Source organism: Procambarus clarkii, chromosome 38 (assembly GCF_040958095.1).
Source record: "Procambarus clarkii isolate CNS0578487 chromosome 38, FALCON_Pclarkii_2.0, whole genome shotgun sequence".
Taxonomy (NCBI): Eukaryota; Metazoa; Arthropoda; class Malacostraca; order Decapoda; family Cambaridae; genus Procambarus; species Procambarus clarkii.
The window spans coordinates 24,545,753-24,567,598 of record NC_091187.1 but is presented as its reverse complement, the minus strand read 5'-3'; the positions used below and the strand labels follow the sequence as shown (position 1 = coordinate 24,567,598).

The following is a 21,846-nucleotide window of genomic DNA, read 5'->3' as shown; positions in this document are numbered from 1 at the left end:
TGGCGGTCCTTCTGTTTCTTTTTGCGTCTTCGTCGTGTTAGTTCCTTGTCTGTTCGGGTGGTCTTGTCCTTCCTCTCTTGGTTGTTTCAGGACTGTCATCTTATGCCTAACACTGTCGCCTCGTATCTTGCGGCGCTGGCGGAGCCGCTTCAGCTTGCCTTCGGTATCAATGTTATGTCTGCACCGTTTCGCAAGCTGTCTCGTGCATTGTTTCACCTCCGGCCTGCTCATGCGCCGCCTGAGCCGCCCTGGTCTTTGGACCAAGTGCTTGCTTTTCTTTCGTCTCCTCATTTCGTTGTGGCCCTTCGGTCCGGGATTGTTTTTCCAAGGCTCTTTTTCTTGTTGGCATTGGCCTCTGGGGGCCGGGTAGGGGAGCTTCATGCTCTCCTCCGGCACAGGGGTTTCTGCTCTTTTGTCGTGGAGATTGTTTTGTTCGCTTGCAGCCGTCTCCGTCTCTTCTGGTGAAGAACGAGACTGCTGCGTTCCGGAGGGGTCCGTGGGGGGTTGATGCTTGGTTGGTCAGGCCGAGAGTGCATCATGTTTTGTGTCCGGTTGCGGCGCTTCGCCGTTATTTGTGCGCCATGGCTTTTATGTCCGGGGACGCGCTTTGGGTTGATCTGGTTTCCCTTCATCCCTGTTCGCGGGTTCGGGTCTCCCAGGTCGTCCGCAGGGTTATTAAGTCCAGCCAGCTTGTGGTCTATCCCCGTGCCCATGACGTTCGTAAGTTCGCGGCTCTTGCTGCTGTTTTGGGGAATATGTCTTGGTCTGATATTCGGGTGCGGGGATTTTGGCGGTCGAACAGGGTCCTGGCTGCTCGTTACCTTGTGAATGTCCCTGGGCCCCGTCGGGCAGTGTGTTGCTTTGGGTCGGCAGTTGCAGCCAATTGTCTCGGCTTCGAGTTGAGGAGTGAGCGACGACTGCCTCCTGGGTAAGTCCCTCTTTTTTTTAGTCTGTGGGTAGTTAGCTCCGGGGAGCCGACGGGGCTCCCCCCAGAAAACCAGCGTTGAATGTAATGAAACACCATTTTCTGGGTGAGTCCCGGAGGCTCCCCGGCATCCCTCCCTCCCTCCGGTCGGCGTTTTTTTCGCTTTTTTGATATCCAGCCTCAAGAACTGAGGTGTGGGTAGCCAGCGTGGAGGGTCTGGGGCTCCCCCTTCCCCCTCCTGGGGAGGGGGGAGCTGCGCAGACAGCGGCGCGACGACGTGTGACGTCACACTAGTTTGTTTGTTTTTCTGTTGGGGAGTTCTATCCACTAGTTTGGCTTTTGGTAGCAATTTTAACCAGAATAGGGGTTTGTTTTGAGGCGCTTACCTTTCTGGGTGCCTGTTCCGGTCGATGGCAGACATAGAATGCTTCCAACCACACGGGGGTTTCTATAGGCTATTGCTCCCCTTGCCTTTCTGAGGGGGCCCGGTTCTGACCATGGTCCCCGATAGGCCTAAGAACTCCATACACATGACTGATGCCAAAGTCTGACATTAGCATATCAGCCTGGGAAAGCTCCGGGAAGCCTCCGGGACTCACCCAGAAAATGGCGTTTCATTACATTCAACGCTGGTTTTTTATTTTTTATTTTTTTTTAATTTAAGAAACATGGAGCAGCCTACCTGCTGAACACCAAGCGAATCTTGTTGACATTTGTTCTGTTTTTCAAATTTAATTTTTTTTTTTTTTTTAAGAAACCTGGAGCAGTCTACCTGCCGAACACCGAATGAACCTTTTGCTATAAGACAAATGACCAAAAAATATTGAACAAAATTGAAGAAAGACAAATGTCATAAAGATTTGTTCAGTTATGTAAGGTAGGATGCTCCATTATTTAAAACATTGAATATCATATTAATGTTTTTCAGTGGTAGAATGAATTAATTTGATTTCCATTATTGTCAATGGGGACATTCGTTTTGTATGACGTCCATTTCACATGACGATCACGCTGCCGGAACGGATTAACGTCATTATTCGAGGTTCCACTATACATGTAGGTGGTATGTTGCCAAGCTTGTAAAGCATAAGTTAGTCTTGAAAAGATTATAGGAAAAGATCATTTTGTAGTGTAGTCTAGAAAAGATCGCTTCGTAAGGTCCTTCACTGGAAGAGATTCAATCATACTCGAAGAGTCTCAGTCAATCTAAAAGATATTCAGGCAATCTGGAAGAGATTCAGCAATTCTTGAAAGTATCCATGGAAAACACCACCATGGAAGCTGCTAACGCTGTTCATCTGTGCTACTTGTATCAGATGCATCATCACTGAACCCAGAAAACGATTCATCTATGTATCATTTATATAAATTGGAGATGACATAGGTGGGGCAAGGGTGGCGCTCAGAGCTACAACTGGATACGCTCGCTGTATCGTTCTCATAGATGCTATATCACTTGCAGCCAACCTTTGTGTTAGGTTCTTATTGTGCCTAGCTTCATCAATATCATGACCCCTTATGTTCTTCAAACAATAAGGTCTGAATTTCACCAACAGTGCGCAATCTTTCAACACCTCGTCGGACAGGTGTTTGGGAGTCAGAGGTGCGTGCGCCACCCACGGTTGCTCATTCAGTACTAACTCAGCTAGCAGCCCTAGGGCATTCTGGGAATTTTTTCCAATATGGCTGCTTCTCACTGAAGGTCCTAAGAGTCCATTTCGTATACAACCTACTGCGCACACAATATTCAAAAGGTATTTTCTCAGTTGGCGCAGTTTCCAACCAACTGAGTTTTCTCGGTTGGCGCAGCACAGTGGTTAAATACATGGATGGAGAAATACTAAAGAAATTGTTCACAACTTTTGTTAGACCAAAGCTGGGATATGCAGCGGTTGTATTGTGCCCATATCTTAAGAAGCACATCGTCAAACTGGAAAAGGTGCAAAGACATGCCTCTAAATGGCTCCCAGAACTGAAGGACAAGAGCTACGAGGAGAGGTTAGAGGCATTAAATATGCAAAAACTAGAAGATAGAAGAAAAAGAGGTGATGTAATCACTACATACAAAATAGTAACAGGAATCAATAAAATTGATAGAGAAGAATTCCTGAGATCTGGAACTTCAAGAACAATAGGCCATAGATTTAAACTAACAAAACAAAGCTGCCGGAGAAACATAAGAAAATTCACTTTTGTGAACAGAGTGGTAGACAGTTGGAACAAGTTAGGTGAGAAGATTATCTTGAGGTTATCTTGAGGTGACTTCTGGGCTTAGCATCCCTGTGGCCCGGTCCTCAACTAGGCGTCCTTTTTTGTTACACACCCCTAGGAAGCAGCCCGTATCAGCTGTCAAACTCCCAGGTACCTATTTACTGCTAGGTAGCAGGGGCATCAGGGTGAAAGAAACTCTGCCCAATTGTTTCTGCCTCCACCGGGGATTGAACCCAGAACCTCAGGACTACGAATCCGAAGCGCTGTCCACTCAGCTGTCAGGCCACTAAAGTGGTAGAGGCCAAAACCGTCAGTAATATCAAAGTGTTATATGACAAAAAGTGCTGGGAAGATGGGACACCACGAGCGTAGCTCTCATCCTGTAATTACACTTAGGTAATTACTACATTCTACAAGCACAACACAATTGACTTCTACATTCTACAAGCACAACACAATTGACTTCTACATTCTACAAGCACAACACAATTGACTTCTACATTCTACAAGCACAACACAATTGACTTCTACATTCTACAAGCACAACACAATTGACTTCTACATTCTACAAGCACAACACAATTGACTTCTACATTCTACAAGCACAACACAATTGACTTCTACATTATACAAGCACAACATTCTGATCACTACATTCTGAAAGCACGCCATCCTGACCACTACATTCTATAAGCACACTCTCAACTGTATGTGGATGCAAGTCACTCTATTCACAGCATCAGCTTATTGCAAACATATATATTATAGATTAAACATAATTTATCTATTTGAAACACTTCTTAATTTTAACATCAGTTTCTTGCATTGGTTGATAATTTAAAATTACACATTTCTCTTGAATACCTTAACTTATGAAGCTATCTCATGTTATTTGTCATAACAAATGTATCAGTACTTGAAAAAGTTTGACTATTGAATACAACTAGATTAATTACTTGAACGGTTTTGACAAGTAAATTTATCATTACATGCAAATAAAATATCGCTTTTACAAAAAATAAGGTTATTCACGCTAATTTATGTATGCAATCTACCTTTCTTGGGGGAGCCCCTTCGGCTTCCCGGAACTATCCAGGCTGATATGCATATCCCTAAACTTTGGCATCAGTTTGAATCGAGTTCTAGGCCTACCGAGGACCACGGCCAGAAGCTGGCCCCCCCCTCAGAGAGGCACGAGGAGCAATGGCCTATAGAAATGTACATGGGATTTAGAGCATTCTATATCTGTCATCAACCCAGACAGGCACCCAGAAAGGTAAGCACCCCAAAACAAATCCCTATTCTTGTTAAAGCGAAAAAATAAACAAACGAGTGGACAGAACTCCCCAAATGAAAACGAGCATGACATCACATGATGTCATGTCTGCGCTGCTCCCCCCTCCCGGGAAGGGGGGAGCCCCAGACCCCTGCCGGCGATCAACCCTGCAGTTCTTTGGCTGATGTGATAGTGGCATGGTTGTGTGGCTCCAACTTTGGTTCTCTCTGTTGTGCTGTGCATTGTGACCAGTACTGCTCTTACAATGGTGTGGGAGCTGGTAGTATTATTCCAAGGTACTCGGGCTGCATGTGCTTATGGTTATCTTCCCTGAGCACCCTGTCAGTACTGCCCTTGGGGCTTGGGGTTATCTTCCACAAGCCACCTTGGATATACCTCTGTTGGTCTGTTGCTGCTTGGTAATTTACCACACAGAGTGTGTTGGGGTTTTTCCCTCTTTTGTTACCTTGGAGTAAGTGGTAGTTTTCGCACTGGTAGGGGCGCAGGTTACTGGGCAGCTAGTTTTCACCTATAACAGTGGCTGGCTCTGTTCCTCTTGGGTACATTGTCCTCTTGCGGGGTTTTTCTATTATTTTTGTTTTCAGCTTAGTGGGGGGTCTGCCTCTGTGTCCCTTACCCCAGTTATATTAAGGTTTTGACATTCTGTTTTAGTTGGTACCTTTTGCTTGGCCCCTGTGAGTGGACACGTCCCAGGGATTCAGCTTTAGCAGTTTGTTTGGTAGCTTTGGGCACCGGTTAGCAGTACCTCCCTGGGCTTACCCTTAGCGGTACCAGTCTAGGGGGCGTAAGACGTCTTAAACGTCTTACTCTATTTAATTTCTTTGATAATCTACCTTCCTTTAAACAGCCTTTTCGCGCCTTTGAATTTTACCTTCTTGCCGCCAAGCGTCGAAAGAACCAGCTCAGGTTTCTTAAAGACTGTCTTGCTGAGCAAGTTCTCCCTCTTACTTTATCTCACTTTCTCTGGTTCAACACTTCGGGTTCTCCTTTTCCTGAACCTGCCCACCATCTTCTAAAAGAACTTATTCATGCCACCTCCTTGCAAGTTGACGAGGCTTTTCTAGCTGTTCGTCAACATCAACGCTTTCTGTCCTCTGCTCTTCCCAGTGATCTATGCAATGTTATTTTTCCTATTGCATTTGACACTGCTCACGTCTCCTCTTCCCACCACTCCTCCACACTACACAACAAACTTCAACTCCTGATCTCCAACAGTCCTTGGGCAAAATAATCTCTCTCAAAATCTCTCTCTGATTGTGTTACCAACCTTTCATCCTACCCTCTTTCTAAGCACCAACAAGAACTTCTTGGACTTGGTCTTTCTTTTGCTACTTCCCCTGGCCCACGCTGTGGCATTGATCTCATTAGTTCCTTTGACAGGTTTGTCAATTCTAACTCTAGTACTCTTTCGGACCTGTCTGCCTTTAGAGGGGCCCTTATCCCCGTTCTTGACAGTTTGTTTTCTAAAAATCACCACCTTCCTCGTCGCTTCCAGCTTGTCCTTGCCTCCCTGAAATCTAACAACTCTATTCTTATCCTTCCTTCCGACAAAGGCAATTCGGTGGTTGTCCTTGACCGTGAGGACTACCTCCGAAAAGCAGATGTCTTGCTCTCTGACTCTCGCACTTATGCACCTCTGACTTCTAATCCTTTGGATCGCCTCAAAACTTCCTTTAACCGCAAACTAAGACAGTTCTCTAGTCTTTGTCCTCCTGACTTTGATCTCATTAAACGTTTCCGTGTCATCTGCCCTTCTCTTCCTTATTTTTATGGTCTTCCTAAGACTCATAAACCTGGTGTTCCTCTTCGTCCTATCATTTCTTCACGGGGCTCTGTCAGCTATCCTCTTGCCTCCTAGCTCACTAAAACCCTGACGCCTTACCCTGGCACTTTTTCTCCTGCCCACCTTCGTCATTCTCAGGACTTCATAGAAAGACTGCGCCTGCAACCTTCTTGTAAGATGCTTAGTCTTGATGTCGACTCCCTGTTCACTAATGTTCCGCTCGATGACGTTCTCTCTTTCCTTAGACAGAAAGCGGCTGAGGGCCTTCTTCCTCTCCCGCTTCCCACTGACGTTTTCCTTGAACTCATTAGACTCTGTGTTGACTCTTAACTCTTTCTCTTTCAATGGTAAATATTACACTCAAACTTTCGGTGTCGCTATGGGTTCCCCTCTTTCCCCTGTTCTTGCTAATTTCTACATGGAATACTTCGAAACTGTTCTTCTTCCTTCTATTGATACTCGTCCCTCTCTCTGGCTTCGCTATGTTGATGACATTTTTGCTTTATGGCCTCATGACTTTAGTCTTTTCCAGCCTTTTCTCTCCTCTCTTAACAATCTGGCTCCTTCTATCCATTTCAAAGTTGAGTGGGAATCTAATTCTCTCCTTCCTTTTCTTGACGTTCACGTTCACAGCTCAGTGTCCGGGTTCTCTTTCTCTGTCTACCGCAAATCCATGCACAGTGGCATGTACATTCACTTCTTTTCCTACCATCCTCCTGTTAAGAAAAGTGTCCTCGTCTCCCTCTTCCTCCGCGCTCTACGCATCAGCGACCCTCAGTTTCTTGATTCTGAAATTTCCCTTATCTACAAATCATTCTCTCGCCTTACATAAGAACATAAGAACAAAGGTAACTGCAGAAGGCCTATTGGCCCATACGAGGCAGCTCCTATTCTATAACCACCCAATCCCACTCATATACTTGTCCAACCTGCGCTTGAAACAATCGAGGGACACCACCTCCACCACGTTACGCGGCAATTGGTTCCACAAATCAACAACCCTGTTACTGAACCAGTATTTACCCAAGCCTTTCCTAAATCTAAACTAATGCCTTGGTTACCCTTTGCATTTCATCAACTGTGCCTACTCTCAAGCTAAACGAAATTTCTTTCATACTAAACCTGCTTCCAACACTAGTAGCACTGTACTATGCCTTCCCTTCATATCTGAACTCAAAACCTATACCAATACCTTTCGTCCTCTTGACATTAAGCTCGCCTTTCGACAAACTAACACACTTCGTAGCAATCTAGTTCACACTGCTCCTCCTGCTTCTAATGCTGCTGGTGTCTACTCTATTTCCTGTTCGTCTTGTCCTCTCCAATACTTTGGCGAAACTGGCCGTACGCTGAATGACAGACTTAACACCTTCGCGCTTTAGATTAGAGATAACTCGTCGCTGTTTTTTCTTACGATTCCGCATAACAGCCTACTTTTCTCGTCAATCGAAAAAATATTTCTATAAATTCCATTTTTTAACCGAAATGGATGGGGATACTTTTGTTTTGTAGAGAATTTATTTGCGAATCATTTGGTACCAGAATGAATATTATATCACATAAACTTCTATGAGTAAAAAAAAAATACACAAAGTATGTTTAGGGGTGTGGCGAGCGTGTGGCAGTGGGTTCCCTTTAGCCGTTGATATATCCAACACGTGGGAAATATTTGTATGTGTTATGTATATGTCTGTGTAGGGAATTTTACTGCGATCACTGTCATACAAATTATAAAATGTTTCAACAAGTATAAACATGACAAACATCAAACGAACGAAAACAATGCGTTCGTTTCTGCCGCGAACGCATACTGAGCGACGTGGTTCTATATTTGGCGCTTCTCTTACACATGCTTTGTACAAATGTTATACAGTTCATCTTATAGAAAATTTTATTGCGAACACATTGGTATAAAAAAGAAATACGTACATAGAAAAGTAGGGTCAGGAAACGTATAAACTTTCCAAGCATGATTTCCCCCCTGTGTTTTCGCCAGTGCGCTCGCGGCTAACTACTCTCCACTTCACACACTCTTGCGGGTGGGCAATTACCTATATTAAACATTCATATGCATATGTCCGTGTAGAGAATTTTATTGCGATTTCAATGATACCAAAATTAGCGATGTAGGACAACTGTAGGCTTCGCAACCATTAAGAGAGTGGAAACATTTTGTTGCTGTATGGTGCTCTCGGCGAGTGATCTGCATAGTTTTTTATTTGGTGTTGATACTCCTTATGCTTGGGCGGCATTTTATAGGTATGCTCTTATAGACAATTTCATTGCGAACACAGTGATACCAAATTTAAATACGTGCGCCTTCAATTATTGTCAGGACAGTCAAAAGAGTGTACACTTTTTTCGGTCTTACCGCGTAGGCGCGCGAAGTGCCGAAAGCATCTGGGGTATTGTTTTTTTTTGAGCGCCGAGAGCGCGAAAGTGTTAAAGAACACAAGAGAAGTGTTAAGTCTGCAGACACTAACAATGCTCTCTTCTGCCATGTGAGGGCAGAAGAGCATAAGAAATAAATAGCATAAGCATAAGAAATATTGCGGGAACAACCGTGGACATCTTCAAGAGGAAACTAGATTTATTCCTCCAAGGAGTGCCGGACCAACCGGGCTGTGGTGGGTATGTGGGCCTGCGGGCCGCTCCAAGCAACAGCCTGGTGGACCAAACTCTCACAAGTCGAGCCTGGCCTCGGGCCGGGCTTGGGGAGTAGACGAACTCCCAGAACCCCATCAACCAGGTATCAACCAGGAGGGATTCTAATTATCCCATTGATTGGGATGATTAGAATCCAAAATAATCTTTCATGCCTCTACTCTACACAGACGCCGTCTTGTTGAATCGGCTCTAATACACAATGTACCCAACATGAACTTGAGTCCTGGCTTTGTTGCTGTGGACTCTTCCCTTTCACAGTATATACTCAAATGCTCTAATCTTTCTAACAATACCATACATAAGCTTACCCTTTCCATTTACCTTTCTTTCTCTTTCCTTTCTTTCTCTTTTCTCTCTTTTTTCTGTTCATTGTCTTCTCCTACGTTCCCTCGTTTTCCACTTCTCATTATTTTCTCCTTCTCTTTCGGTGGTTATAATAGGAACTGCCTCGTATGGGCCAATAGGCCCTCTGCAGTTCCAACAACTAGCCCCTCTACTACACCTTACTTTGCTCCTCATCTCTCGTGCCTATTTATTGCGTCTCTACTTCATCACAATCGACTTGAGAATGGTCCAGGATGGACCGAAACGTCGTCGTCCCTTCACATTCTAGTGTGTGGTCTGGTCAAATTACGAGTAATTTCCTCCTTGGTCATAGGTCACGAGGAACGTCTCGCTGAGTGGGGTCGGTCGTCAGAACGTGATGCGCTCGCCATGATGTCCGCTGGGTAACTGAGCTCTGTACACAAAGGGGACCCACGCTGGATTTTTTTCTCAGGCAGGGTTTGTTTATGGTCGGTCGAGGCTCGCCGATGACTACCCCTATCCTATGCGGGGCTTTTAAATTATAGCGCTAGACACGAAATCATATATAAATGATGTGCGCGGTTTCGGTTTTGTCACTGATATCATTTATTCAGTGGTACCTTGGAACACGAGTGTCCCTGTATGCGAGTTTTTCGGAATACGAGCCGGATTTCCTCAGAAAATGTGTCTCGGAAGGCGAGGGTTACCTCGGAACGCGAGTTTGTTGATACGCGTTCAGGCTGACCTAGCGCATGGTGGTACGGCGATCGTCGCCCCTCCGCCCCTCAGTTTACCATTGTCTCCTGCCCAGTGACTATCCCTCCTGAATTCTTCACAAGGATTTACAGTTTTATGTCGGTTTTTTGGCCATTTGAGCATAAAAGTTGTTATTATATATCTTGCCATGGGTCTCAAGAAAGCCATTGATAAGGTTCAACCTAAGAAAATAGCTGTGAGTAGAGGCAGTAGAGGATGTCCCTTCTTGATTAAGAAAATGTGTGAAGTATGGGAAGAACTGCAAAGTTCTGTTGAAAAAACTCACCCAGATAAAGCTGTAGCAGGCCATTGCATTGACCTTTTAAATGACAATGTGATGTCTTACTACAGACAAGTGTTAAAATGTAGGGAAAAACAAGTGTTTTTAGACAGATTCTTAGTAAGACAAACAAGTCCTAGTGGTATGCAGGCAAAATGTGCCAGTGTGTGCATACCAGTGAAGTCCTCACTGCCTGATGTGATAATGGAAGGGGACTCCCCTTCCAAACAGTAACTCCTCTCCTCTTTCCCCCTCCTCACCATCTTCCATACGCATACAGCATTCAATAGCAAGGTAAGTAATAGCTTGAACATAGTTTTGTAGGTTTATTTAGATGAATTAGGTATAAAAATTTAGTTTGATGTGGGGTTTTTGGGGTAGTCAGGAACGGATTAATTCATTTCCCATTATTTCTTATGGGGAAATTAGCTTCGGAATACGAGTTTTCGGAATATGAGCCGTCTCCAGGAACAGATTAAACTCTTAACCTGAGGTACCCCTGTATATGATATGCGCGGTTTGAGAGTTAATCTTTTCTATGACAATGTGATGCCTCACTACAGACAGATGTTGCAAAAGAGGGAAAAACAATCTTCAATGGATCGTTTCATTGTGAAAAAATCAAGCAGTGAGCCACAACCAGGACCTAGTGATATGCAGGCAAAACGTGCCAGAGAGTGCATTCCGGAAAAATCTTCACTGTCTGATGTTATAATGGAAGGGGACTCCCAAACAGTAACACCTCTCCTCCTCTCCCCTCCTCATAATCTTCCATTCGCCAACAGGAGTCATCAGCAAGGGTAAATAATAACTTGAACATACTTTTGTAGTGTAGATTTGGATGAATTAGGTATAAAATTTAGTTTGAAGTGAAGTTTTTGGGGAGTCAGGAACGGATTAATTCATTCCTATTATTTCTTATGGGGAAATTAGCTTTGGTTTATGAGTTTTCGGGTTACGAGCTGTCTCCAGGAACAGAATAAACTCTTAAACCGAGGTACCCCTATATGGGGAAGATACCTCCTTTTTTTCTCTGCATACGGGGTGTGGGGTGGCTCGAAATGGCGCCACTGCCTCCACCTCTACACTACACCTAATCTTCTCATCCTGCACATGCAACTCTGGCCATAATCCACTAGCCGAGCTCCTAGAATATTACACGGATAGGCTGTGTCGTGACACGATAGTGCCTAAGCTCTACCGGGGAGATTACACGATCTGGCGATACCGTCAGCCAGGCACTGGTTCTCGATTTTTGGATGAGTGTTGGGTGTTGTTTGTAGCGTGTTGATTGGCCAATTTGCCTGCATCTTAACGTAACCTTACTATGTCTGTATACATTGTTATTCATCACACTGTGGGGCACATCCCTGTATTTCGGTAACTTTTATTTAGTCTTTCAGTGAGAGATCTTGTCTTGCCTCTGGGTATTATTGACTCATTCAATGCTATCTGGACACTCATTCATTGGCCATTCATTGTTCAGTGCCTGGCTGCACCCTTATATACATTGGAGTCTCTCTGTACAGGCATACCTCAGTTTAAGAGTTTAATTGGTTCCTGGAGACGCCTCGTATTCCGAAAACTCGCATTCCGAAGCTAATTTCCCCATAAGAAATAAAGGGAAATGAATTAATCCGTTCCTGACTACCCCAAAAACCTTACATCAAACTAAATTTGTATACCTAATTCATCTAAATAAACCTACAAAACTATGTTCAAGTTATTACTTACCTTGCTGTTGAATGCTGTAGGCGTATGGAAGATGGTGAGGAGGTGGGAGGAAGAGAGGAGTTACTGTTTGGAAGGGGAGTCCCCTTCCATTATCACATCAGGCAGTGAGGACTTCACTGGTATGCACACTGGCACATTTTGCCTGCATACCACTAGGACTTGCTTGTTTTACTAAGAATTTGTCTAATGACACTTGTTTTTCCCTACATTTTAACACTTGTCTGTAGTAAGACATCACATTATCATTTAAAAGGTCAATGCAACGGCCTGCTACAGCTTTATCTGGGTGAGTTTTTTCAACAAAACTTTGCAGTTCTTCCCATACTTCACACATTTTCTTAATCAAGAAGGGACATCCTCTACTGCCTCTACTCACAACTATTTTCTTAGGTTGAACCTTACCAATGGCTTTCTTGAGACCCTTGGCAAGATATATAATGACAACTTTTATGCTCAAATGGCCAAAAAAACTATAAAAAACTGTAAATCCTTGTGAAGAATTCAGGTGAGATAGTCACTGGACACGAGACACTGGTAAACTGAGGCGCGATCGCCATGCCACCACGCGCCAGTCGGCCTGTACACGTATCAACAAACTCGTGTCCCGAGGTAACCCTCGCCTTCCGAGACATATTTTTGGAGTAAATCCTGCTCGTCTTCCAAAAAACTCGCATACAGGGACACTCGCATTCCGAGGTACTACTGTATATGTATTTGATCATGTACATTGTGTTTCCATTTGCTTCCTAGGTCTTCTTAGTTCCTCATTTGATTATACTCTCTTGTCCCTAGCTACCGGTGCTTGGATTATCTTTAAAGTCTTTTCCTTGCATATTTATGTATTTCCTACCTCAATACTACACTTTGTTATGTATCTTAGTACAGTGGGACCTCGAGTGATGAGCGACTTAAGTTACAAGCATTTCGAGTAACGAGCGAGCCACTCACAGAAAATTTGTCTCGATTGACGAGTTTTTGCTTGATTAACGAGCAAACTACATATTGCTTCCTAGTGTTTCTGCTGGTTCTCGGATGCCCCTGACGACATTGTTGTTGTTGTTTCGCAAGACGAGTGTTTCACATGATGAGCTCGGTGTAGGAATGGATTAAATTTGTAAATCAAGGCACCACTGTATGTGCATATTGGCTATACTAATGTTAGTGCTAGGTTGGACTGTGTACATGTTCGGTTCCTTGATATTGAACAGCCCCAGTGTTCAGTTATAGAACCGAGTTCTTTCATCTTCTCCTTGTATGTCGCTACCAGCTTCTGTGTTGCAATGTCTGCAGGTGGATGTTGATTTCCAGTCCTCCACTCCTGCCTCTACAATTCCTTTTTGTTGGGACAGGAGCTAGGGGTTCCGGCCCTGATTATGGCCTTTTCTTTGTGTTCCTTTTTCAGACAGTACATTTTTGTGTTTGTGCAGTGCACGTCCTGAGTAGTTCTCATACATTACTCAGCGACGCATGAGTCATTCTGCCCTGCTGGAGCTGGTTGCGCCACTCCTGCGGGATGCGGTGACACCATTTTTCGTTTTGTGTCTCGTGTTTCGGCTCGTGGTGCTCGCTTCCTCGTTGTCCTCGGCCTGGACCCTGGCTCCTAGGTTTTCATCGCCATTTTGTCCTTGCTGTTTGCGGAGTCTGCGGTTCAGCAGTTTCTGCAAGCAGCAGCTTCTCATTGCCGTCCGTTATCAGACTTGTTGGACCTTCAGGGGTCCCGGGGGGTTCCTCCCGGACGGGACGTGTCTGCTCGTCTGGGTTGATTTTTTCTGGCTCGTCGGATTTGGGTTCCTGGTTTCCTGGCGGATATTCCTTCTGGACAGTCTTTGTTTCGGGTGCTGCTTGCTCAGTGTCCGCACCAAGGGGTTTTCCTATGTCTCTGTCTCGTTCAAATGATCGGTCCGGTCCATGTTGGGGCTGGTTCGGTCTTCTCCTCGAGTCTTCAAGTCTGGTAATTTTGATTCGAGTCACTCATCATCTGTTTGGTGATCAGGTGGCTTTGTTGATGGTGTCCCACTTGCATGCTTCGTCTTGGCGGCGGTATGGGGGTTTCCTGACAGTCCTTCCTTTTCTTTTTGTCTCCTCATAGGTATAATGTGCTTTTTGTTGATGTGGTCTTGTCTTTCTCTCGTGGAGGTTCTGGACCGTCGGCTTGCCACATACTGTTTCCTTGTCTTGTGTGGGGCTGGTGGAGCTGCTGCGGATTGCTTTCGGTTTTGATGTTCCTTCTGCACTGTTTCGCGAGGTGTCTCAGGCGTTGTTCACCTCTGGCCTGCTCATGCACCGCCTGAGCAGTCCTGGTCCTGGACAGGGTGCTTTTTTCTCTCTCTTCCCCTCGGTTTGTTGTGGCCCCCTTTGGTTCAGGTTTGTTTCTCGGTGGTTTCCGCTTCTTTGGGTTCTGGTGGTCGGTTTGTTCCTTTACGACCGTATCATCTTTTCTGGCAAAGTTGGGACAGCTGTTTTCCGGGGGGGGGGGGGGGGGATAGGGTCCCTGGGGTTGTTGATGTTGGCCGGGGAGTGCATCTTCTTGTGTTTGGCTGTGGCTCTTAGCCGTTATCTGTGTGCTACGACCTCTGTGGAACTGGACATACTGTGGGTTGACCCGGGTTCCCTTCATCCCTGTTCCAGGATTCGAGTCTCCCGGGTCGTCCGCTGCGTCTTTTGGTGTTGCCAGTTGTTTTGCATTCGGGTTTAAGCGTGTGGTTTCCGTCTCCCGGGTTTGTATCTTTTTTTTTCTCCTTGGCTTTGGGTAGTTATCTCCGGGGAGCCAAAGGGGCTCCTCCCTGGAAAACCAGCGTTGAATGTAATATAGTGTCATTTTCTGGGTGAGTCCCGGAGACTCCCTGACAACCCTCTCTCCCTCCGGTCGGCATTTTTTTGCATGTTTTAGACATCCAGCCTCAGAACTGCAGGGTGGATAGCCGGCGCGGGGATCTGGGGTTCCCTATTTCCCCTCCCAAGGAGAGGGGAGCGATGCAGACATGAGGTGCGGTTCTTGTGACGTCATGCTCATTTCCTCATTCTCATTTGGGGAGTTCTCTCTACTCGTTTGTTTATTTTTGTTGTTTTAACCAGAATAGGGGTTTGTTTTGGGGCGCTTACCTTTCTGGGTGCCTGTCCTGGTTGATGACAGATATAGAATGCTCCAAAGCCCATGTGCATTTCTATAGGCCATTGCTCCTCGTGCCTTTCTGAGGGGGCCAGGTTCTGGCAGTGGTCCCAAGTAGGCCTAGAATGCTATTCACACTAACTGATGCTAAAGTTTAGTGATATGCATATCAGCCTGGATAGCTCCAGGGAGCCTCCGGAACTCACCCAGAAAATGGTGTTTCATTACATTCAATGCTTGTTTTTGTTATCTAACCTCCATATATCCTTTAATCCTGAACAGGTAATAAAACTGAAGAAACCTAATTGCACATTCACTGAGAAGTTCGTATCATCTTTATATGCCCTCGAATAAAAAGATTTATTTAACAAATAATTTCAGTGGGCAGTGTTAATTTGTTTAATGTATAAAAGATCAGATTACAATAGGTACAGTATCTATATTTTATGAACCCATTAACTGTAAATCAGCATTCATATGTAAACAATTTTAGAATTGATAATGCTTTGTAATTTAAATCTTTCCCTATTAGCACTAGATTAATATTTTGTATATGAACTTAAATTACTCCTATTTGCATCCTTTCAAATATACTCGAAATCACTAAAAAAACTTTTGATGTGCATTTAAAACATAAGAGTTGGTTTGTGTCACGTGTTTTGAAGCTTTCTCAAACCAGCAACATGAAAAATCAATCTGGAGAGAAACCGTACCAGTGTTCAGAGTGTTTAAAAGATTTTTTAGATGAATCTAATCTATTGTCACACATGAAAATTCACTCAGGAGAGAAACCATATAAATGTTGGGAATGTCCACAAGACTTCTCAATTAAATCTCTTCTGATATCACACATGAAATCTCACAAAACAAGGAGAGTATATCAGTGTTCAGTGTGTTTAAAAGAGTACTTTTCCAAATCATATCTGGCAACTCACATACGAACTCATACAGGAGAGAGACCACATGAGTGTTCTGAATGTTTAAAGAAGTTTATAAATAAAACACATCTGGGCACACACATGAGAACTCACACAGGTGAAAAACCATATAAGTGTTCTGAGTGTTCCAAAGTCTTTACAGATCAATCTGGTTTGATAAAACACACAAGAACTCACACAGGAGAGAAACCATACAAATGTTCACAATGTTCTAAAAGTTTTTCACAGAAATCTTCTCTTGCATCACACATGAGAGCACACACAGGAGAGAAACCGCATCACTGTTTGGAATGTTCAAAAGGCTTTCTCTCAAAATTGCATTTAGCAACACACATGAGAACTCATTCAGGAGAGAAACCATATCAGTGTTCAGTGTGTTCAAAAAATTTCTCACAAAAATCTTCATTAGTATCTCACAAGCGAAGTCACACAGGTGAGAAACCATATCAATGTTCAGAGTGTTCAAAAGACTTCTCACTTAAATCTTTTCTAGTATCACATATGAGAACCCACACAGGAGAAAAACCATATAAGTGTTCTGTGTGTTCAAAAGGATTTTCACAAAACTCTTCATTAGTATCTCACAAGAGAAGCCACACAGGTGAGAAACCACATCAGTGTTCTGTGTGTTCAAAAGCATTTTCTCAAAAATGTAGTCTAGTAAAGCACATGGATCTTCACAATAAAAATAGTCCATGACTACCTAATGCAAAAAAATATATTAGCTCTGATAACACATGAGGAAATATTTTTATCAGAAATTACAAGACATTGCATTGTCTTGTAATTGTCTCTTAAAAACACATATATACTTGAAAATTCCAAATGCCGTGGCTGAGATTACTTGCCACTTGTGTGATACAAAATTGAGCATCGTACCACTGGACCTCCACACTATTAAAGTAAGAGGTTGCATTTTTCAACTGATTCAACCCCCTAACCAAGGTGCATTTTCTAAATTGCTGGAGTCGCTTCAGTCTTTTCCTCTTTGGAGCTGGATTTTGGGGGGTCGCTCGGCTTCTGGATTTTCAGTTTGGTTCTCCTTGCTGTTCTTGTGCGGGATGTGTCCACAATCTCGTAGACAGTCTCTCTTGTTTCATTCCCATTCCCGTTGATTGGACCATCAACATCGTGTCCTTCTAGCCTCGCTGCAAGGCGTACAATTGCCCTGAGGTTAACCTCTTCAAGTTGGTGTGGTTGAGTTAAGTTGGCAGCTTCCATCGCATGTGGCTTCATTTGCCGATTCCAGAAGTCTTGTGGTGGATGTCTTTTGATTGACCTGATCGAGATGGGGATTCATTTATCTCTGCTCTCTCTCTCTAGTTCAGTTGTTACTCCAGGTTTTGTTCATGCAGGTTACTTATAGGGGTAGGGTAATCCTTCTAGCTCCTTGGTGGCTGACTCATCCATGGTTTCCAGCTTTTCTGACCTGGTGTCTGTGGGGGTAATTCACTCTTAACATATAATAAGATTCAAAAGATAGGAGAACCATACAATTAGTATGGGCTCAGAGAACCAGTGATTTATGGCTCTCAATAATAAATTTAATAATAGATTTAAAATGAATTTAGAGAAGTGGACTGTAAAACTTCTATTAAATTTAGAGCTAATCCCTTACACATCTTTTGGGGGGTTAAATTCTATGATATTAGTATATCTGTAAATATTGAAATAACATGTTCATAAATCATTAGAAATCAATAAGGCATGGGTTAAATTTCTAACTACAATATGGAACAGATAACGGCTTAGCTGCCAAAGTTGAACATAGGATGTGTCCGGCAACTATGAACTGTTTAATTCTGTCCGAGTTGGTATCTCTAGCGACATGTGACTCTATTGGTGGAATTGTCTCTCTTGAAGTTAGCTCCATGCTGAAAAAGGAATCATATGTAATTTCCACTTCAGAGAATATATAAATACATTTACTCAAGTAATCTGAGTGGATTGGGGGGTAAAATTTACACTCACGGGGATTATTAAATTTCCATGCTGTATAATGACAAAGCACCAACATAAATGGCACCACATGAGGAACCCAAGACCCCCCATGTTCACGTGATTTTACCGCATCTTCAGTTAGCGCCTGTACTTTGCGTAGACGGGCTTTAGCTCTTGGTCCACGGTGTGCAACGATTCCTCGCCATGGTGCCACTGTTTCGTCTCGCAGGACACCAGGTGTACTTGTTTGGAGTAATGGTGACGATTTTGTTCCACAAATTCCTGTCTTTGACAATAAAGACGTTGGGATTACAGACCTTTACCCTGATACTGGTGAGGACATGTGTGAAATGGACTACAGTGGAGCCTCGATTAACGAATTTAATCCATTCCGGCACCGAGCTCGTCATGTGAAACGCTCATTTTTCAAAACGAATTTCCCCATTTCAAATAATAGAAATAAAATTAATCCGTTCCACCCACAAAAACATCAAAATAACATTTTATAATGTAAATATAATTCTGTACATGTAAATATAAATGTTTTGTTTTACTATTTTCAATTGTACTTTACCTTATGAAGAGTCATTTCTGGCTTGAGGGAGACAATGGGGAGGTGGTAAGGAGGAGAGGGGTTATGGTGTGGAAGGAGAATACACCTCTGAGTCAAGCGGGCTCTCCCTTCTTGGGAATTTCACCCCACTGGGACCGGGTTGGGGTTCACTATCACTTGCTCGTCTTTTCTTTATCTTTCCATAGAACGTATCTATTGACAATTGCTTTTGTGTTGTTTTAGGATGTCCTTAAAACGAGACAGCAGATTGTCATTAAACATGTTCACACACCATATTGTCACTGCTTTATCAGGGTGATGCTTTTTCAAGAATACAGTCACCTTTTCAAACATTCCCAACACTTCCCTGATCTCACTAGAAGAGGCAGCAGCATCCTCCCATACCTCCTCCTCCCCTGATGAGAGCTCTTGTACCTCCTCTTGATTCAGCTCCTTCTGAAGTTCCAGGAGTTCCTCAGTGGTCAGTTCATCACTGTGCTCCTCCACTAATTCCTGCACATCAGCAGCATCCAACTCCAGACCCAAAGTTTGCCCCCAGAGCAATAATATCATCCACTAGATGGACTTCCGGGTCTTCCACAGGTGCAGATGCAGATGCAATTGCAGGACCGAAACCTTCGAAGTCTCGCTCAGGGACACCTTTAGGCCACAGGTTTCGCCATGCAGAGTTTAGGGTCCTCAGTGTCACGCCTTTCCAGGCCTTATTGATCAAACGTAAGGCACCCAGGATATTTAAGTGGTCCTTCCAGAATTCTTTGAGGATCAACTCTGTATTGTTTATCACATCAACACACCTCTCCAACAAGGCCTTCATGTAGAGCTTCTTAAAGTTGGCAATGACTTTCTGGTCCATAGGATGGAGGAGTGGTGTTGGGAGGAAGAAACTTGATGGTGAAGAACTGATTTTCGGGAAACAAATCATCATGCATCTGTGGAGGATGTGCAGACGAATTATCGAGCACAAGCAAGGCCTTGAGTGGTAACGGCTTCTCTTCAAGATATTTCTTCACTGAGGGACCAAAAACATCATTGACCCATTCACTGAAGAATATCCGCGTGACCCAGGATTTCTTATTGGACCTCCTTATCACATTCAGTCACATCTTGTGCACTTTACACGCCTTGAACAGTATCAAGGTTCAGTGTCTACCACTCAGAAAATCCACTCGTGGATTTTCTGAGTGGTAGACAAGCAATGGCTTGACCTTGCAATCGCCACTTGCATTAGCGCATAGCAGGAAGGTAGTTATCTTGAGGTTATCTTCAGATGATTTCGGGGCTTTAGTGTCCCCGCGGCCCGGTCCTCGACCAGGCCTCCACCCCCAGGAAGCAGCCTGTGACAGCTGACTAACACCCAGGTACCTATTTACTGCTAGGTAACAGGGGCATAGGGTGAAAGAAACTCTGCCCATTGTTTCTCGCCGGCGCCTGGGATCAAACCCAGGACCACAGGATCACAAGTCCAGCGTGCTGTCCGCTCGACCGACCGACTCCGGTCAGTCGGCCGGAGTCAGTAGTGTAGCCAGGCAAAGATTGTTCCTCTTGCATGATGTAGGTCCTCTTCATCATTTTCTTCCTGAACATTCCAGACTCGTCACATTGAAAAACTTGTTGGGGCAAGAACTCCTCTCTAGCAACAAATTCCTGGAACTCTGGCACAAATTTCTCAGCCGCAGCTTTATCAGAGTTGGCAGCCTCCCCATGTTGCACAACACTGTGTTTACTGCTTCTCTTCCTAAATTTTTCAAACTATCCACGGCTTGCCTTAAATATCTCCTCATCTTCAGACGTGGCACCTGGTGTCTTCCTGACAAGGTCCACACAGCTTCTTTGTCTTAGCACAAACAAAAACTTCAGAGACACTATCTCCATGTAATTACCTTTCATTCATCCAGACCAGCAGTAGTTTTTCAATCTCTTCTAGGATTTTTGGATGTTTCTTGGTAACCTTGGTAACTCCTTTAGCCACTTTAAGCTTCTTAAATTCTTTCTTCCTCTTCAAAATGGTGCAAATTGTTGATGATGACCTGCCATACTCCCTGGCAAGATCAGTCACACAGACACCACGCTCGTGCTTTTCTATAATTTCCTTCTTCAAATCCACAGTAACTGTGTCTTTCTTTCTCTTAACAACACTATATTTAGCAAGCAGCTTTGGTGACATCATGCTTTACAAATTGTAGTCACAAAACCACAAAAAAAAAAAAAAAATGCAAAGGGATGCTTGTCCTGCACGATACAGCAACAACACTGTCGTTGGAGGCGTCTAAGAATTTGCGAGAACCAGCGAAAAAGCTAGGAAGCACCATGTGGTTTTTCTTGTTAATCAAGCGAAAGCTCATCAGTCGAGACAAATTTTCAGCGAGTGGCTCGCTCGTTACTCGAAATGCTCGTAGATAGAGCCGCTCGTCACTCGAGGTTCCACTGTACTGTATTTTACAGCATTTTATGATGAGCCGCTTAAGGAACATATTGTACACCAAATGAACATTCTTGCGGCTCATCTCATTGAAAAGGAGTTACCAGATTTTTCACGATTTCAGTGATGGAAAAACACTCCTGTAGGTGAAAGTATGTTTTTTGGCACTATGTATGTTGAAGAAACATAGTGTAAAACATGTTATCTCAGATTATTGGAGCAAAGAACAGTGTTCCAACACATTTGTTCGGGAAATATATGTCTCGAGACAGGTTTTAAATACTCCTCAGGTGTCTTCATTTTGTAAGTAATGAAGACCGGACAGAAGAGGACAGAGGACTTTGGAGAGTCAGGCACATTATGAATGAAGTGATTGGAAAGTACAGAGATTTCTATGTACCAGCACAGAAGCTGGTGATAGACGAATCCCTTGTGCTTTTCAAAGGACATGTTGGGTTCAAGCAGTATATTCATAAGTAGTGTGGTGAAGACACTGATGGCACCATGGATGAACAAGGGCCACATTTTATACACAGATAAGCACTATACAAGTCCCTTGCTAACTAGGTTCTTGATTAAAAATAGAACTGGAGTGTGTGGCAAGAAGGCAAGTAAAGGCAAGAAGCAGCAATATGCCAGTGTTTGACAATAATCTTGAAGTTGGTGACTGCCAGCTAAGAAAAAGTGATCAAATATTTTCAGTTAGGTAAAAAGACGAGAGAAGTGAACTTGCTGACAACCGTTCATGATGGTACAATGGTGAACAGGGGCAAGGTGAACCGAGCAACGAAACAATCAGAGTATATAAATCAGATTGTGTTCTTGACTATATCAACATGCGTTTGGTTGATAAATGTGACATGATGGTGGGCGCTGTCGAGTGTGTACGGAAAACATTGAAGTGGA

General features: G+C 43.8%; 2 protein-coding genes across 3 annotated transcripts in view; one reads left to right on the top strand and one right to left on the bottom strand.

Moving 5' to 3' along the window:
- LOC123771977 (zinc finger protein 436) overlaps positions 1–17,725 on the top strand; it is a 64,354-nt gene extending 46,629 nt beyond the window's left edge. For both annotated transcript variants that reach the window (XM_069337891.1, XM_045764836.2), the window contains exon 3: positions 15,351–17,725. In XM_069337891.1, the coding sequence (XP_069193992.1) occupies positions 15,752–16,705 (954 nt within the window). In that variant the 5' untranslated portion in view covers positions 15,351–15,751 and the 3' untranslated portion in view covers positions 16,706–17,725. The remainder of the gene's footprint in view (positions 1–15,350) is intronic.
- Positions 17,726–19,345: 1,620 nt separating this feature from the next.
- On the bottom strand, positions 19,346–20,685 carry LOC138372295 (tigger transposable element-derived protein 1-like). Its single transcript, XM_069337577.1, has 3 exons — positions 20,402–20,685; positions 20,009–20,256; positions 19,346–19,530 (listed from the first exon to the last, which is right to left on the bottom strand). Exons 1-3 carry the CDS (start codon positions 20,683–20,685, stop codon positions 19,346–19,348), a joined length of 717 nt encoding a protein of 238 aa, XP_069193678.1.
- Positions 20,686–21,846: the final 1,161 nt, after the last annotated feature.